The 19,701-nt window shown below is 39.0% G+C and overlaps 1 protein-coding gene across 4 annotated transcripts; it reads right to left on the reverse strand.

Moving 5' to 3' along the window:
* Positions 1–2,506: 2,506 nt before the first annotated feature.
* Positions 2,507–16,975, reverse strand: LOC139965751 (ranBP-type and C3HC4-type zinc finger-containing protein 1-like). Of its 4 annotated transcripts, none has more exons than XM_071968434.1 (11): positions 16,754–16,975; positions 14,981–15,053; positions 13,760–13,907; positions 11,747–11,849; positions 10,496–10,724; positions 8,814–9,340; positions 8,085–8,266; positions 6,675–6,783; positions 6,100–6,378; positions 5,502–5,645; positions 2,507–5,154 (listed from the first exon to the last, which is right to left on the reverse strand). In XM_071968434.1, the coding sequence occupies exons 2-11, from the start codon at positions 14,994–14,996 to the stop codon at positions 5,077–5,079; spliced, it is 1,815 nt and encodes a 604-aa protein (XP_071824535.1). In that variant the 5' UTR covers positions 14,997–15,053; positions 16,754–16,975; the 3' UTR covers positions 2,507–5,076. The 4 variants fall into 4 exon arrangements, with proteins under 4 accessions (XP_071824535.1, XP_071824532.1, XP_071824531.1 ...); XM_071968431.1 differs by having other exon boundaries at positions 16,748–16,975; XM_071968430.1 differs by having other exon boundaries at positions 14,981–15,016; positions 16,754–16,974.
* Between the last annotated feature and the right edge of the window lie 2,726 nt (positions 16,976–19,701).

Raw genomic sequence — 19,701 nt, forward strand, 5'->3', positions numbered from 1 at the left:
TGCATGTTTTGCTAGTGATATTTCAGCAACTGGTAATTCCCCCCATTGCGCAATAACACGAACTTTGTCGTGGTCGCCTGTAATATTATGTGAAGGTGACGTCATCGCTAGAGATAAGCACTTTGAGATCAACACCAATAACAATATGGCGAGCCATCAGTCTCAAATCGCGGGCAGGGGCGTAGCGAAGGGGTTTTTGTTGGGGGGGTGTGGAGAATTTGATTTGCCGACGGATCTGGAAGTGGCGACTGAAATGGGGGAGGGGTCTAAGGGGAGGGGGTCTACCCCTCCCCTTTGGCAATTTTTAGTTTTGAAACGTCCTTAGATGCAATCTGGTGCATATTTTAAGTCCATTTTGATTTGCCGACGGATCTGGAAGTGGTGACTGAAATGGGGGAGGGGTCTAAGGGGAGGGGTCTGCCCCTCCCCTTTGGAAATTTTTTAGTTTTGAAACGTCCTTTAGATGCAATCTGGTGCATATTTTAAGTCCAATTTGATTTGCCGACGGATCTGGAAGTGGTGAGTGATGGGGGAGGGGTCTAAGGGTAGGGGGTCTACCCCTCCCCTTTGGAAATTTTTTAGTTTTGAAACGTCCTTAGATGCAATCTGGTTCATATTTTAAGTCCAATTTGATTTGCCGACAGATCTGGAAGTGGTGACTGAAATGGGGGAGGGGTCTAAGGGGAGGGGGTGTCCCCTCCCCTTTGGAAAATTTTTAGTTTTGAAACGTCCTTAGATGCAATCTGGTGCATACTTTTAGTCCAATTTGATTTGCCGACGGATCTGGAAGTAGTGAGTGATGGGGGAGGGGTCTAAGGGTAGGGGGTCTACCCTTCCCATTTGGAAATTTTTTAGTTTTGAAACGTCCTTAGATGCAATCTGGTGCATATTTTAAGTCAAATTTGGCACGGAAAAAGCTCCCGTTCTCCTTTTCTCTATTCAGCTTTCCTTCTTTCTTCCCCTTCCGCTCTCTTCACCTTTTCTCCTATTGCCGACAGACCCAAAATTTGCCGACAGCGACCAAATTATTGGGGGGGTGTGACACCCCCCCACACCCCCCCGCTTGCTACGCCCCTGATCGCGGGGAATCGACATAAACCGATTTAAATCGATATATACCATTTTCCTTCGACTTATACCAGTTTCTATCAGCTGGAAGACAAAATGTATTTGAGGGATTGAGCCGAAGTGATGTAGTTGTGCATGCCATATGCTTATATTTTTAACACTTCAAAAGCTCATGTTTGGGCTGTGGCCAAAATTACAGCTCAGCTCAGTTCCTGTCCCTTTCCTACACATCAAGTGCAACTGTACATATACGGTGACATCCCTATTATATATGTTCCGATGTCTCTATCAGTTCCGACGTCTCGATGTTCCGACAAATAGAAAAACTTCAGAGCAATTTTGTTTTATCCAAAAATTTGTTTGTACCAAGAAAACTGCTAGTTTTGTGACCCCAATTTTTTGAGACCAATTTTTTTTCACCCAAAAAAAAAAAAAAAAAAAAATGTGACCCAAAGTTTGTTATGAACCAAACGGTGCTTGTGACCGAAAATTGTTGAGACCCGACATTTGTTTGTACTAAATTTTTGGGGAACAAAATCGTTTTGGGCCAAATCAATTTTCGAATAAATGTGTTAAGATTTAGACCAAAATATGTTGTAGGCCTAACATTTTTGGGGGGAGGGGGGCAGTGGGCGCAAATGAGGGGGGCAATAGCCATGCCCCGCTCACCCTCGGGGCTCAGTAGGGGGAATTTGAAAACAAATTAAAGAAGTGCCGGTAGGGGGGTGAAGGGATGCCAGTCGGGGGATTGGGTACTTGGCCCCACCACCCATGAAATCGTGCAGAGGCCACTGGGCGGAAACCTTGTTAAATTACATAACTGTAGGGCGGGTAAATGTGTAAACTATACATATTGCTTGAGCAATAAAAAAAGTTGCTGGCAGTGTGGACACAAAACGTCCCAAAAGAATTTTGGTCCGAAACAATTGATACAAAAGTTTTGTTGGGATAAAAAAAAAGTGTACAAATTATTTCTTTTTGTTGGAACATAGAGACGACGGAATATAGAGACGTTGGAACATAGAGACTTTGGAACATAGAGATGTAACCATAGCTACAAAGGATATATCTATGTGTAACAGACATGTACAGAGCATGTACAACATAGTATAATCTAACTTAATCTTCTATAATTGAGTTAATTAATTTTAATTTGGCCACAAAGGAGATATGAGCACAGGGAACAATTAGAGTGGGCTCTGGAAGAACTAAACGTGGAAGTCTTAATCTGCAGCTTATCCGGGATGGATGCCGATTCAAATAACACAGGCCAATGTGCAGTTTCTCACAGCTGCAATCTTGGGGCCCTAGGAACACCTCCCTCAATTCCCCTCCCTCCATCCCTTATCCCCTCCCCATGCCTCACATATCCCTCAACATACCACTGCAGTGGTTAACCACTGCTCTCAGTCAGATTATAAAGAACATATCAAAAAGATCTTTGTTTAAACTATATTTGATTGTATAGTCTTACTAAAAAAAGCCGAATATACATAGGAAAACATTGCCTGATGCAAAGAACCAGGTTACAAATGAACCATCACCCCTGGTAGAGAAACATGCTAAAAGCAATAGGTAATGGCAATGATAGAAATAACCAACTTAATAAGCATGGTTTCATTATACCTACTTAACATGCAACATCATGTTAAGAAAAAAAAACTCCAAAAGACCAATTGTTACATATTTTCTTACTCAAAACGATTTGTCATCAAATTTTTCATATTTGTACGCATCATGGAAAATGCATTGGCTTTAAATTTTGAAAATGAATTTACTGAATTGAGTATTTATGTTTTACACTTCAATTGCTTTTGGATTTCAGTTATGCTTAATATTGAAACTTGGCCTAAATATGTGCGAAATGCTGCTAAACTGCATCAAATAATGAGGGCCTGATATTGTTAATAAAGCAGATTTTCTTCAAGTCAACACTGACTTTCACAAAAACAAATATAAGGAACATATGAATAACCATGATATGTAAATGAGCAGCATTTAAAAGATACAAAGACTCCCATAGTTTAGAACAGACATATAGCTACAAGATTTTTTTCTCTCTTTCTCTTTAAAATAAAGCTGAAACTTACATTACTTTCAAAACAATCAAGAATATCAAATAACAAAATATAATACTCAGAAAAAAATGGCTTCCCTGCTAATGGGTTCATCTCTATTTTAGTGATGTAAATAAAGTTATCAATAACAATCCAGAATATGTTGATAAAAAGGTCTTACCTTATTTATTTTAATCTTCTTAAAACAAACAAGAAGCACATGCATATCCTTTTCATGCAAACGCATCAGTGCGTTTCATTATAAATTATAAATCTCTCCACCCTCCCTATTCTCACCCCTTACTGACCAACAAAAACAAACAACAAAACACTTGAGAGAAGCATAAGACCAACTAAGTTTGAACTTTGCAAGTATTCATGATGTTGTCTTGATTGCTTTATTGTGATGTTCTCAAATATTCAAGCAAGCAAATTCAACTTTCCAACAACAAAAAAGGAAAGGAAAAAAACAGAAACAGACTCTTTATCCTCTCTCTTGATATTAACAAATGCAGGTATTTAACTACTTCATTGCCTCCAAAGAAAGCATCTTTTTTCTTACACATCAAAGTCTAATGAACCAACACTTTTCCAAGATAGAGGATATGTTATTGTGGGGAGACTTTTACAAGCACTGTCAAAGATTTAAAAATTGAACAAAATGAAATGAAATATTAAACAGGACATTTTATGGATTCTCATAGCTAGATGGTTAAACAAAAGGAAAAAAGACTTTTGATGGTTAAAATTGTCTCTTAATGACATAATAGTGTTCAAAGGTACATAGGATGAAATTAACAATAGAAAACTGACTGGAAATTAATTAACAAACTTAATAAGGGTAGCAGAAAGTTTCAAACTTCTCATAACAAGATGCACATTGGAATTAGACACAACAGCTTGTCCACTGGCAATGGGGAGGGACAAGGTACATACATATGTTTATACTTAAACCTGGGCCTCCTACTTTACATGTGATCACTCCAACCAACTAGGCTATGGACACTGGGTGTATGTCCAGAGAATTGAAACTATTAAGAAAGGTCTCTGTGCCACTGTAGGTTTTGCCACTGGTATCAAACATTGCTAGTTCTGTTTGGTGACAAATATTGCCTTACTCTAGAGACCAATCATGATGCTATTAACCAACTCAAAATCATTTGCAAATCCTAAAGCAAGAAGATATATCCTGTTAATTGCACTGCAAACTAATGACCAATACATATATATTCATTGGTTCATTGGCCTCAATAAATTTCCCTTTCACATTCAATGTTTCCAATTTGAATTTTTATGTTAAACATGGCTTCCGCCACCCCACCCCTTTCCCCCTGCCCTCTCTTAACCCCTTAACCTCTGAGTATGCTAGACAAAGCTAAGTTGGTAATCTACTAAAGTCCAATTTGCTTCACACACTGAACATTTAACTGTCAAGGTTTGATTCATTAATGATCTTCTGGGAACAATGGTGTCGCTTGTTAACTTCAGCCAAAGTATTTACAGCCCTAGAAGGCTGGCTAAGTTGAGATACAGATGACCTCTACATTAATGTATTTCTATCTTGAATAAAGTATAAACTGAAGTAGTTCTTGCATTACAATGCTGGTTATACAGCAGATAATTATTTAACTCTCGATTTCTTCTTTATCTTTGAATATGGCAATGACCTCAAACATATAAAATACATAACCAGTGAACATAAAGTTTCTGTATAATGTTCAAAGACTTAACAGTGTACTCAGGTTATGCTTCACCAGGCTTTGCACCAAATCATGAAAACATGGCCTATACTTGAGCATAAATTATCTACATTTGTTTGAAACTTCCAAATTGCAATTTTAGTGAAATTTAATTTCACCATAATAGTTAATTAAGGACTAATGATTTTAGTATAGTGAGAATGTGGAATAACTTTCCTGTTGAAGGATTGTAGAGTTAGGCAAAGATCGACTCAGTGGCAGTTTCCACAATTTGGATGGCACTTGCCATTGACTCTGCACTTACACCCGCCAGTGGTGTCACCGCGGCCCTATAGAAGACAAAAAAAAAAACATTTATATAGATAAATGAAAAAAATTAATATCTATAGAAGTAACATGAGCAAATGCAAGAATTTGTGATCTTATGTTTAAATGTGTTGGCCATACTGGTTCTGATGTACCTTGCCTGCACAGGATACCGTTGAAAATTGAGAGATGTTTTAGAGGGGGAAATATCACCTTCTCTCACACAAACCATTAAATACCAAGTTTTGATTCGTTTCCTTTCGATAAAGGAAAGTCATAACTACTAAATAAGATGCAAAGATGCATTTCAAGCCACTTTGTAGCTTGCATTTGAATAAGTTATTCTCAAAATGAGTCAAAGTATACTGACCTTTGGCCCCCATCTTGCACCCTTTGTAACCCAACAGATTTCCACCTTACACATCGAGCACTGCATCCAGTCACAACCTGACTTCTTCTGAATGACAACCCCACATTTGGGACAGTTCATTGCTTCACCCTTCCTCACCATTTCCTGCAGATTATGAAAAAAATGTAATTCATTGTTTGGTAAACAAAACCAGGTTGACGTGTAGAATATATTGGATGTAATCTATATTTCCTGGAGAGAAAATTAAGCCTTGATCTGCAACTTACGATGGAAGGATAAATGATAACGTTACTTTTGTAAGCAACAATTCTGCACACACATTGTACATGATGCGATACAGTAAAGTGCTGGTTAGTGATGACCATTGACCAGTATCGTAAGGAGAAAATTGTGTCACAGGGATAAGAAGATCTCTTATGTTAAAGCTGAAAAATACCAGTCAGAAAGTAAATGAGCTCATCAGTGATGGATAAATGAAGGATGAGGGTGGGAGGAAGGGGGAGGTCTTATGCTGACTAACTTTTGCAATCCCCCCCAACCCCACCACATCTTGCCCTCACTAGGGACTCTGGTAGCTTGTTTGTTATCTTCTACCAACCTGCAGTGCTTCGTGTGTTTTCTTAGCTGCTACATCGTTGCCCGCTTTGATCCTCAGGTCTTCTTGGTACGTCTTGCAGTTTTGACCTTCGTGTATAGCCTTGCAGGTAAGACAGTTTTGGTGACCGCAGACTTCGCAATCAAAGAAGTTGATTTCGTCGTCGTAGAAACAGAGTCCAACACAGTCGGGTGACTTGCAGTGGAATGAATCGGGTGCAGCGGCTTCCGCTCGGTTGACGCTGAGGTGTAGGTATCTCTTGTAGTCCTCTTCACTTATTATCTGAAATGAGGGGAAAGAAATAAATGAAACTTGCAATTCGCAGAATCAGAGGGATAGCCAGGGATGGGCCTGGGTTAAAAAAAAAATCACAGAAATTTGCAAAAATTGCGGTATAGGCTCCAGTTTGCGTATGCTACAGTGTGCTAGGATAATAGTTTTTGTCCCTGAGGTAGAAAAGAAATCACGGATATTCCGAGAATTCGCGGAAAAAGCATGCCTGGATAGCGCTTTAGACAGTTTACAATCCATATCAACAAAGCTCTTTGAGAAATACGTCAGTATGAAGATAAACCTACCTGTTTTATTTCTCTGTCTGGGATAACCTGCTCACAGTCATCGCCATCGGTGTAAGGACATTTTATTTCTGGTTCGTTACAGATGTTTATGTGGTGCTCAAGACATTCCCTGATGGAAAGAGAATCAAAGTCTTTGATAACATGCAGACTTTACTGATGTGGATAAATACAACATTTTCATGTGCGGTTTTATATACTGAACATTGATCACAGTTATGGTTGATATATCTAACAACACGATCACTATTCATGAGAGTGATACAAATCCAAGTCCAATAAAAGATTTCCACAATATTACGATAGAGTATACACAGTTGTATTGCCAGTTTGTCACGTTCAGTTAATCATGTGAACCCATATTTCACAATACAATAGAGTATAGACGGTGTTCACAAGGTAGCGAAAGCCCAGAGCACAAAACAAGAACCCGCACCAGGAACATCATCTTGGTTAACCCCATTGCAGTATGGATGTGAAAACCAATTTAGTAGGTACCTTCCTCAAACTAATAACAAGCACTTCCCCCCGGGCCACCGGCTCCACAAGATACTTAACAGAAACACTGTGAAAGTCAGCTACAGCTGCATGAAAAGTATGAAGTCAATCATTCAATCCCATAATTTAAACATCACCAAGCAGACCAGCAATTCGACCCCTACTAGGTCATGTAACTGTAGATCTGCAGATAGCTGCCCCCTACGCGGGAAATTTTTAACCAGCGCAATATTATATAAAGCCCAAGTCACATCGGACACAGAATCTAAGTCGTATATCGGCATTTCATGAGGACCCTTTAAGCAGCGAATTCAACAACCACACAAAATCTCTCAGGCATAAAAAGTACCAAAAAACCAGAACTGTCAAAGCATGGAACCTGAAAAGATGGGGAAATTAGCCAGAATATAAGCTGGGAGATAGTAAAGGTATCGAACACGCACAAACGTGAATCGGGCCAGTGCAAGCTCTGTGAAGAAGAAAAACTGGCAATGATCTTACATACCAAGGACAGTATAAACAATAAAACAGAGCTCATCTCAAAGTGTCGCCATGTCAACAAACTGCCCGACCTCGCTAGGAAGAAACAAGGTCACATGCACGAATGTTTACGTCCAGTTGTCTGATGATCGCCGCACACTGCAGGTGTGAAACTCGAGTAACAACATGCTGTAAGTTACCGTATAGGTAGACTATATTATGTACTTGCTCTACTTCTATGTATTGAGCACTTTTCAAAAGGAAGTGTCAAACTCAAAATATTTCCCTCTTTGAGACATTTTGTAGCATACATTTGGATTGTTAGGAACTCTAGCAAACAACCTTTGAAAAAACTTTTATCAATTTCAGCATTGCTGACATTTGATTCCAACACTGGGGACACTGAAGAAGCAGTAAGACCTTCCTACTGCTCACCTACAAAACTGATGCAGACACTCCCTCAGTGTTACTCCCTCATTTGGTTCCACCTCTGTGAAACAGATGGGACATTCAAATGATTCCATGTTTGTGACCAGATCCTGTTCTGCAACCTGCATCATCTGAGCTAGATTCTGAGATGCCTGCCTTCGTCCTTCTTGCTTCTCCTCTTCCTCCCACTGGAATGATATCCAAAGTAAGAAAGAAAGAAACAGAAAAACATGATGAGATAAAGTGAATATTTCTCTCGCAGTAAGAGACCTTATATATTGACTTTCTTGGGGAATTTGAACTGGTGGAGGACAACTTATAACATTTAAGGAGCCATGTTTGTTTGCAACTGGAGTGTTTCTTTAAACATTGATGGCTTTTCCAGCTTCAATAAAGTTAAAAATAAAGTATACAAGACTTTGTGATGCATCAAGTTAAATCTGGGAGAGGTGTATTAATCTCATTCAGATGAGACTGTTTGCATTTTAACAGTTAATTATAACCTTAAATTGTATTTACCAAAAGCCTCTCAATTCACCAGCTTAGAAAAAATAAATTTAATGATCGAGCCTTGCCTTATCACAAAGAATATCAGTTTACAATTTTTTATTATAATGATTAGCCCCATGTGTAATGCTTAATAATACTTATAAGAATGAAAAGTCACTGTAAAACACATAATTCAACATATGATAGGCATCTGAATTTACCAAATTTGATATTACACAAACTGACCTCTTCCAGAAGCATTTCGTTTTGTTTCATCTCCAAGAAAATTCTCTCCTCGTCTTTGTCCATGATGTAGGAGTCAGGTAGTGGGATCTCATAATTCTCCGGACGAGGTGCAAGACAGGTGCGGCATGCTGGAATGATCGGTGGGTTCACAAAGGTGCACCTCTCACAGCTCCAGCCAACCTCCCTTGCCAATGGCTTGGGGATCCTCTTCGGTGGAGCGGGAGGTTTAGGAGGTCCAGTGTGGCCTCTTGCCGACATAGACCCAGGCATAGACAAAGCTATGATGTCATATTCATATCCCGTGGCATGTTGCCCCTGATGACCATTTGGATTCCTTAGAGTTCCTGGACTATCGGGGACATCTCCAGCAGTATAGGTTGGGATCCCTTCATTCCCAACAGCTGAATCCAGCTGGGTGTAACTACTGCTCCATGCGTCAACACCGGGTTGTCCCATCGGCCGATATCGTTGTCCTCCAAAACTTTGTCTGAGGTAGTTTGAATATTCGTCTTCAGTCATAGCAAGGTCTGATATCACAAAAAGAAAGAAAGAAAATCAGGATAGGTTTATCTCTTTTTTTCAGTGGTGACTCAGTTTTTTTGGTCCTTAGGGTTATGAAGAGAATAATAGGATTTTACCTACTTTAAAGAGGTAACATCTACAAGAGGGCACTCTCACCATAGACAGATGATTTTAGTTATTACGTTATTTAACAATGTACAGATATATCCAGGCCTTACATCCGGACGAGGGGGTGGGGGGGGGGTGGGGGAGGGTTAAATAAGAGAAATTATATGCCAACACTGCATAAAGTGTTAACACAGTAGTAGAATTTGTGGGATTTATGTCACCAGACTTCAACACAGCCTTAATTTTATGGACACTAAAAATAGCATTAAAGGGTCATATGATTTTTTTTCATTCATTTTTAACTGATGACATAGTCTTAGATATACAGTATTTCAAATTGTACCAGTTTATCACAAAACAGAAATAGAAGGCACGATTTCAGTGATATTGAGTTGAAGGTTAAACTGTTTTTGTTGCTAATGATAAAGAAGAAGAAACAGATCATTTCTCCTGAAAGTGACATAAACCTTAACTAATTAATGTACCACACTTACCTGCATCAACACTGAGATTTAAGTAATACTAAAACATGTCAGAAATTGCTGAAATTTTTCATCTCATAATATGTTTTCTTGATATTTTCACCCCTCCATTTTATTTCCAGGTATGGAGGATGTCAGAATTAAACAATTATTAAGTGGTGTTTGTTTGTGTTGTAGGTGGGGAGGGGGAAGGTGATTTAGGGAGGGGGGGGGCAATAATACCCAGAGGTACATGTGTTTATCATTAGGTGACCATTTTCTTATATCCTCATTGCATATTGTTATTGTTATAAGGTACAGACATATAAGGATCCACTGTGTTATATAATGCATGATAAGAATGCAACACATTCTACTTATGCACAACATGCTGTGCAGCTTTACTCTCGTTCCGATAAACGGCATCAAGGACACGATGAGGAAGGAAACATCCCAAAAGGTAGGATGGTCTGACAGAGGCAGTACAGCCAGACTGGCCACAGTGGACCATTCCCCCACCCCCCTCACCCCTCTCTTTATTTCTAGTCTATTTGAAGGCAATAAAGATAACTTTTAATAGTATCTCTTCACCTGGGTTCAGACCTCTCTGTACGAGAGAGTCATGAAATTTCTTTAACATTTCAAACTGTCTGGATGCTTCTCCACGATCTAACTCCAGCGTCTTGGGTTCAACCACGAACAAGTAAACCTTACATGGTTTCGTTATCCTCAGGTTGCTCAGTATTTCCTTGTCACGGGCGATCTTCTTTCCAATGATCCAATTCTGACACCTCATCGGTATGTTGTGAAGTATTGCCATCTATTGGTGACAAAATTCACCAATGTTGAAAAAATAAGTTCATAAAATACTGTCCCTGGGAGTCATTGTATTGATAATTAATTGTAATGGAAATTCAAGATTATAATAACTGAATGGAGTATACTTTAACCCACCATCAAGATGGCCTATACACTCTAATGCAATAGACTGTCTATTCATAGTGTATTGCCTTTATGCTGTAACAGATTCTTCAAGCATGTCAATTTTCAATACAAACGTTAATAACCCTTAGTTGTCACCTATCACATTTTCATATTAGATGTCCCTTATAGCACTAGCGTCCTTTGCACATACAAATGTCCCTTATAGCACTAGCGTCCTTTGCACATACGAATGTCCCTTATAGCACTAGTGTCCTTTGAACATACGAATGTCCCTTATATCACTAGCGTCCTTTGCACATACGAATGTCCCTTATAGCACTAGCGTCCTTTGGACATACAAATGTCCCTAGCGTCATTTGCACATACGAATGTCCCTTATAGCACTAGTGTCCTTTTTGACCAGGGATGTGTTGCTTTAATAGAAGGTTATCCTGTTGTTGTCAAGGACACTATTTTTGTTTCTCTGTTTAAATCCCTCAATAGTAAGCAAACCAGCTTACACTTACGACACAATACTGTATGTCGTCTGCTGAACTAATGGCAAGTTATAAGACCCAAAATGGCACATGATTACTGCAACCTGTCTCTAATTCTTCAAACTGTAAAAAGTTTGGGACGAGGGTTGAGATCCAAATAGTCAGCCAAATGGGGCAAAATGTTTGGAAAAGTGTAGATGGATTTTCTCTGTTGAAATTGGTGTTACAGACAGGTTACAACTTCAAATTTCGTACAAACCTTGTTATGAAAGCTGTTCAGCTTACTTTAAATGTAATCAGCATAAAAAATATTAATGAAATCAGGTAGCAACCACAACAGTTTTGATGGACACAAGTGGAAGTTCAAACTCATCAAAGTTTGGTCAATTTCTTAAAAACAAAAATGTAACAAAAGAATTACCTTTACTTTCAAGCCAAATATGGACATTCCTGAAGACACCTGCAGAGGAATCGGAGCAAATGGTACGTTGTCTTGAAGGGTAGACTCGAGTTTCACATCTAACCTGTAAGGGAATAAATATACACAGACACATTTTTATATCCGATTTCTTCAGTAGCTATGGGGGAAACATTCCAGGCAAAGGTAACCACAATACCTTTACTAATATAAGTAGCAATTAACTGTTTCAATGTCCTTTGCTAAACTTTAAAGTATAATTGCCACAGAATCAACAATTTTGGCATAGGAGACAGATCGGTGGGAAATATGATTTGTACCTTCTATACCGTCGATCAATAGAAACATTGTCCTAGCAATTAAAATATTCTTAAACTGACACAATAACTTTTTTTTGCTTTAATACACATTAATAGTTGCATGGATGGGTGGTGTTGGGGAGGAGAAGTTAAAGGGATGTTCCAATCAGGGTTGCTAGTCTTTCTGTGATGCAACAGGTCAAATTGGAAGCCACATTGGTTGAAAAACCCCACTAAACACACAATTGCTCTTATTTGATGACAGTTGATCCTGTATGCGGGTAGGAATTGTGTGCATTCACAATTTATTACAATTGGGTTGTATGTAGATGAACATTATGGATTGAAAAGTGGTGAACACATCAAATTTGTCATTTTTTCCTTTAAATGGTGTGAAGACTCCGGCGTAAAGAAACGTCTAATGCCAGTAATCTGACCTAGTTTCGAATGAGGTGTAACAGAAGTGTTAGACACCACCATCGATCCCAGAAAATACACACACACAGCTTGCTACCATCGGTAATTAGACACTAGTGTACAGTCAGTACATACAGCTGCGGTCAATACCCACAACACAGTGTAAAAACGATACAGCGGTGGACATCTCAGGTCCAGCTAAAGAAAACAAGGTATCACGTTTCATTACTGTCTACATTTTGGCGACACCAAAAAAAACTTCACTTGCAAGCAACAGAAAGTTAACTTTTTCAGATGGCCGCACGCGGTTTGGGGCGAGTCTTCAATGCCTTTAATACGCCAAACTGATTACAATGGCTGAAGTTGATTGCTCAAAAAAGTGCTGGAAATTTTCTCAACCCTTAGGTCAAATCCTCATCCTCATTGTATGGTGAAGTATTTTTTTAATTTGGTGATAGTTTGTGAATTCATCTGGCAACAGTATTGCAGGTTGTTGTCACGGTAATAAAGCTAAAGTCAGAACAGTTTTGCATGAAATACTCTTCAGTGCTTTGTCAGCTGGAAACTTTTTATAGTAGAGTTACGTCAGTGGCGGAGCGTCCATACAGTCATGCCCCCCCCCCCCCCGACGGACTCAATGGACTGCTGGCACCCTTTTCAGCTATTTACCACTTTTAACTTATTCGCGATTATTGACTTTTTTATTGCGCTCTCATCTACTTATTGACATTTATCACATTTTGTTGGCGATGACACCTATTTATTCTTCGTTTATCTGCAAATTAGCAAGGCCCGGAAAGGGTCATTTCCGGCGATCTAGGGAGTATCTTTACTCAAAAAATTTCTGTACGCTCCGCGCCAACCTGTGGTGGCGCTCCACTTAGATAAAGTCGAAAGCGCCCATACAGATCATTCTCGCCCCCTCTGACCAAAACCCCTAGCTCTGCCACTGAGTTATGTACCATTTATATATTAGTATTACGTACACTTTATATAGCAGTGATTTGTACACCATTGTCATTGCCTTAGTTTGATAGCAGACAGGTAAATTTCAAACTTGCAACGTTTCCTTAGAATTTTTTTACAAAAGAGTTGAGGCCTTACTAAATATTGGTTTCTAGTATCAAAAACAGTAACCTTAAACCAAAAATTCAACTGAGAACGGTTCTTTAAATAAACTCTGGTAAACACTTAAGAATCTCCATCTTTAAAAATGGTCACACACTGTAGTTATGCTCATATGTTGCTATGGGAACACTGTGGGAATACTTGGCGGCATATATGCCATTTGGTAACTAACTTGAAGGTGTTTGAAGAGCCATCGTCGCCAACAGAAATCAAATTTATACAGAGTTTAGCTTTTTTACGTGCCAACACCTCGGCCATGTCTCTTGCCTGGTCAACATTGCCCTTAGATATTGCTTCCTCTAGGGCAGTGACCAAAGAGTCTGAAAGATAAAAATAGGAAGAAAAATTCATAGTCTTTATGAGCTCAGCTATTTTCATAAGACAGAAACCCAACCATCATTCATCAGTCTATGTGATAGAGATAACTGTCACAAAGAACTTCCTCAAAACAGCTAAGAAATATCTTACTCCATTTTGGAGATATCACAGACAAAGCTGAAGACTACATATGACATCATTGAGCCACATGAGCTTCAATGTTTTCTTGTTTCTCTTCATTTGTAACATTTTTTATTTTCTGTAATGGAGATGGATTTTGCAAATGCTGAATGCTGAAAAATATTAAAGCTCCTAACATGACCTAATAATGGAATTGGCTTCAGTGCCAAGACTGTTCACATTCTATCCTGAAAAAGATGTAGAGAAAAACACAGAAAAGGTATAGGTTTCAGATCGTTGTGGTTCTATGACATCATGGAATTTACAAACTGACAGCCCCCAGACACAACTTTTAAACTAGGATATCTCCCAAACAGAGAAAAATTTCCTAAGCTGGTTTTAGTCAGTTGTTCATGTTAAAGACTTCTATCATAAAAGCTAAGATGATATATCGGTCCTGTCTATTTTTGCCAAACTTGACATGCAGCTGGCTCTGAAATCGTAGAGAACTACTTAAAAGAACCTCTGATGGACACTTCTGGGCAAAGTGCCTGCACATTCACTAAATCACATAGTGTGACATTTGAACTACTGTAACATATGTTTTTTACCACTCATAACTAGCACAATTAAGCAACGAAATGTTGCTGACGGTTTGAGTGGCAACTTAACACACATCTCGTCATCAACCAATCAGAAAAGCTTCTTTGAGGCATTTACCATCATGTACGCTAAAACGGAATTCCAGCTCTGAGCATCAGTCAAATTGTATCTGAGCGTGAGAAATGGAATACACTGGACTCACGCCTGCAATTATTCTCGTAATTATTGAAGACAAGATCTTTTTAAAAATATTTTCACAACTAGGGCGTAGATTGACATATGTTACAGCGCTAGTCAATGGTCAGTTCAGAGGCGTATAAAAAATTAATTCCCTACAATCTGTCATACTTACCTTCTACTTCTTGCATACTTTCACTGTTTCCAGATGCTGTTGTAGGCAAAATGAAATATTCATTAAAATGATTCTGAATATTGGGGAGGAAAAGATATAAAAATATAATTTATGCCTTCATTCTCAGAGTGGCATTATATTCCCATCTACAATGGATATTCCTTTTAAGTCATAGAGCTTCCATAATTGTTACATTAAGATGTCATAATTCTGTAGTAGAATGGTTGGATATAAATATATAGATCCACTTAAAACAAATTAATTTTACTCTCTTTATTATCATCGTCTCTAAATCAATGACCAAAAACTGCCGTAACTCTACGACATTTCTGCAGAAACATCTTTGGCCTTTCAATGGAGGAATTGTTAGCAGAACGTATTATGGAATGCATCTGAAATTCAAGTGGGTGACCTCCCAGGAGTTAAAAAATAATGTCCTCTGTTAATATCGAAATCTGCCACAACAACAAGAAAGGTCTGAAAAGACAAATTTCTGCATAGTACTTCCTTCTATAAATATTATTTGGGCATTCACAAATAACAGCTTAAGTCACCATTCTAACACATAAACAGATGGTGGGGTATGGTATCCATTTAGGGTTTTGTAACATTGGTCTTTAGTTCTGACCTATTGTGCAAACTACACTGAGGGAACCCAAGACTTCAAGTTGGGATTACGTGTTGCTACATGTCAAAATCATTCAACATTCTTCCATAAATCTGTATCATTACTGCTAGATATTAACGGATCCACAACTTGTATTACTTTGCATGAAGTTATGCAAAGAATATAGTTATCACATTGGAAATGAAAGAAACCCAAAGTGGCTATAAAGAAATCGATTCCTTCAGGAAAAGAGACAGAAATGTTAATTGCATTGGAATTATCTTGATAGGTCTACAGTAATGGCTGGCATAGATTTAGCAAAATGACAGGGCACTGCTGACATAGGTCAATATGTAGAGTTGTGTATCACATTCCATTTTCAACCCATGCAATCAAACTAATGTGATGTCATACACTAGCCGACCATAGCTGGATAGGTCATGCAAGTGAATAGATACTGTAATGTGAACCAACAATGTTTTTTGGTCAAGATCTCAGTCTGTACGGAAGAAGAAAATATATATTGATCTTTGGCAAAGAACAAAATAATTGATACATATAACATTTCCTGAAATTTTATTCACGTTTTGTCAAAAGGGAAGCAAATGGGCTGAAGATGATTGAATTTACCATTACACATTAGGTGACGATAACATGTGCATGCATGGTCTCTTTTCAGTAAGCTAAAGATAAAATAGTACCCAGCTTAAGGAACTTGGTACAATATAGATGATTTGATCAAGGCAGGAATCATAAGATAATATGATTACAATAATTTAGCACCTAATATACGTGCTTTATACCATAATTCGCTAATACTTAATGACACAACGTTAGAAGTACAGTTCACATATCCCTGATTATAATAGCAAGAAAAGAAATTCACCATGCATATTGAAAATATATTAAATTTCTAACCAACAACACAGCTCTTTGAATGCTATTGAATTGCTCTAACTTCCCTACTAAGTACTATGGTGGTCTAGGTTGATAGCCTGTCAAACCAAACGACAGAGTTAGTCTGATGGTGACATAATAAAACATGATTAAAAACAAAGAAAGTATAAACATAACATCTGAAGTTAACTAAGCTAAACTAAATTACTTACTAGCCTACGCCTAGCGTATATTCCCCTAACATAGGTGTACATAAGCCTTACAATTACTTGATATTTTTCTAGACTTGAACCCTTGAATTGAAGATCGGCCTTCTTTAGTTCGATTGCATCTACAGTTCAGCCCTTAACTGTGCGCCCGTATGGAAAGCGAAAGAACATTAAGTTTTTTGTTAAGAAGAACTGAGAAGTAAACAGATATTTAATTTGACATATCCGTATATTCTCACATTCAGCACTAGCATTGTTTAGTCAGAGTTCGATAAGTTCAGCTCCACGCATAAATAGTACCTACGCATTAACTTCAAATATTGCACAATATCTAACAATAGGGGGAAATCCAGACATTTCCCAATACCTATATGATCGTGTTGCCATTTCATAATGGTCATGTGTTGTTAGATTCCAACCGATTGCGATCCAACGTCAACATAGGAAACGTGTAATAATACGACTGTAGCGACGATGTAGAAGTTCAGCTAAAATTCTATTTGAAAAAGGTGTTTCATTTGGCGGTAATATTTCTGGATGAAGTGTTCTGAACTTCATTATTTTACCCTTATAACAGGCGCGTATCCAGGGGGGGGGGCGTTGCGGGCGCGCGCCCCCCGGGTAAGGAAAGAGGAGAGAAAAAAAGAGAAGAAAAAAGGGAAAAGGAGGGGGAAAAAAAAGAAAAGGAGGAGAGAAAGGAAGGGAAAAGAAAAAGAAAAAAGAGAGAAAAAGAAGAAAGGAGGGAGTAGAAGAGAGCCAAGACCACGGGAAGAGAAAGAGGAACAGTCATAGTTAAAGCGCTGATCCCTATTATATACACAGGGTAGCCAGTGACAGATCAAGGATTACGGAGGGGGTGTGCGCCTCACCCTACCCCTTACACCGACAACTCCATTTTTGACGTTTCCATTTTTCCTCTCTCACTAATGTATCTATATAAATACAATATATGGTCTTTCATAACGCGTGTGTGTGTATGGACGCCTTAAACAATTGTACAAATTGTAGTACAATTGTGCTGTATGGAACCAACTGTGGCTGGTCTTGAACTCGACCGAGTCGTCGGGGAACATTTCGGGAAGGGGGCGACCGCCCCCCCCCCCCGAGCAAATTTTCTTTATGACATCGCTAGTAATTTCAAAATAGACAATGCTTAGATGCAACTTACAAGGCCTGGAAAGTGTCGTTTCCAGCGATCTGGGAGGCATTTTCGGCCAAAATTTTTCTTGTACGCTTCGCGCCAACTCATGGTGGCGCTTCGCTTAGATAGTTTGCCTACAGGCTTCGCCCCTCCCTTGGCAATTACTCGCTACACGCCTGTTCGAATTTGTAAAGCAAAGAGCAGATATAACATTATATCAGTGAGCATTGAAATGCATGTTCCACGATGAACAGCCTCAAAAAACTGTCTATGTGTGTAGTCAAAGGCGTAGGAGCCCAATTGGATTTGGGGCTGTAACGACTTGCCCGAAAAAAGCCGAAATTTTTCGCGCGCAAAGCGCGCGTTCAACATATCGATGCCAATATCATATAAGTAAGCATCGGTCATTACATTGCATGGCATCGTGTACCTTACGGTCCGTGAAAGTTGCACAGTATACCGCCGGATGCTAATGTAAACAACCAAATGTCTTATGTAGATGGAAAAAAAGCATACAGATCCATTTATGTCAAAACTCTCTTTTACAGTAGTTATGTCGGCCAAGCTTACAACTTTATTTTAATTACCAAGGAGATCATTTTTAAGCTATTCATTGCTATTTATTTTTCTTTCAGTAGGTGCCCGAAAAAAATGGTTGCGGGGGGGGGGGGGGGGCTGCAGCCCCCGCCTCCTACGGGACCTACGCCTATGTGTGTAGTGTTCGCTTTCGATATACCTGATATCGGAAATATCTGGTATTTTTCATTTCCTTCAACGCAGTTTTATAATAGCCATTATAAGAGGATGCAATATTTCTACACCAATAAATTAACTGTGTCGGAATTTTCCAAAATTTCCCGACCAATATTCTTCATCATACTTTCTTCTACTCGTGCAATTTTGACCTGTCTATTAGGGGTTCAAGGAGGTTTTTCTATATTGGTTGTCCATAGATTGAATTTTGTGCAACATTATGGGTATGTTTTCAAGTGATTTTTATTCACGAGAAATGTGAATTTTCAAATTCTCAACAAATAATGGGCTTAAAACCTTGAAAAGTGGGGCTTTCGGATATTGTGGGCCGTGACGTAGAATCACCTACAAAAGCAATGATCCATAGGACATGCAATCAGGTCGAACATGATGTGTGACTGGTTACAATCTTCAAAAAGGTTATGGATGGAAAAAAACTTTTGGGAAATACTTGGTTCTCAGGCAAAAGTGTACATCTGGTTGCTCATTTTCAAGCCCGAGAAGTGCCATTTCCGGTGATCTGGGGGGTATCAAAACCAGAAATTTTCTTGTACGCTCCGCGCCAACCGATGGTGGTGCTCCGCTTAGATGGTAATTCGCGCCCCCCGGGTTAGAAAATCCTGGATACGCGCCTGTATAACCACCAAAACACTGAGATACACTCAAAATGTCTTCCTGTAAATGTAGCAGTGTAGGTACTTACCCTTGACTTCAACATGGGAGAATGGGTACCCAGTACGGGGTCAACATCAATATCAAGTCCCAGAATTTCCTTGCAAAGAATATGGTCAGCTTATTCTAAAATGATGGTGATGGAAGAATACTCCAGGCATGTCCCATCACTCAGTGGCAGAGCGTCCATACAGACAGGGTTGGGCGGATATCCCCCCCCCCTGGATGCATGGACTCAAATGGACTGCTGGCGCCCTTTTCAGCTCTTTACCACCTTTTACTTATTCACGATTATTGACTTTTTCATTGCGCTCTCATCTACCTATTGACATTTGTCACATTTTGTTAATGAAATTTGGCGAAGACACCTATTTATTCTTCGTTTATCTGCAAACTAGCCAGGCCCAGAAAGGGTCATTTCCGGCAATCTAGGGAGTATCTT

Source organism: Apostichopus japonicus, chromosome 3 (genome assembly GCF_037975245.1).
Source record: "Apostichopus japonicus isolate 1M-3 chromosome 3, ASM3797524v1, whole genome shotgun sequence".
NCBI lineage: Eukaryota > Metazoa > Echinodermata > Holothuroidea > Aspidochirotida > Stichopodidae > Apostichopus > Apostichopus japonicus.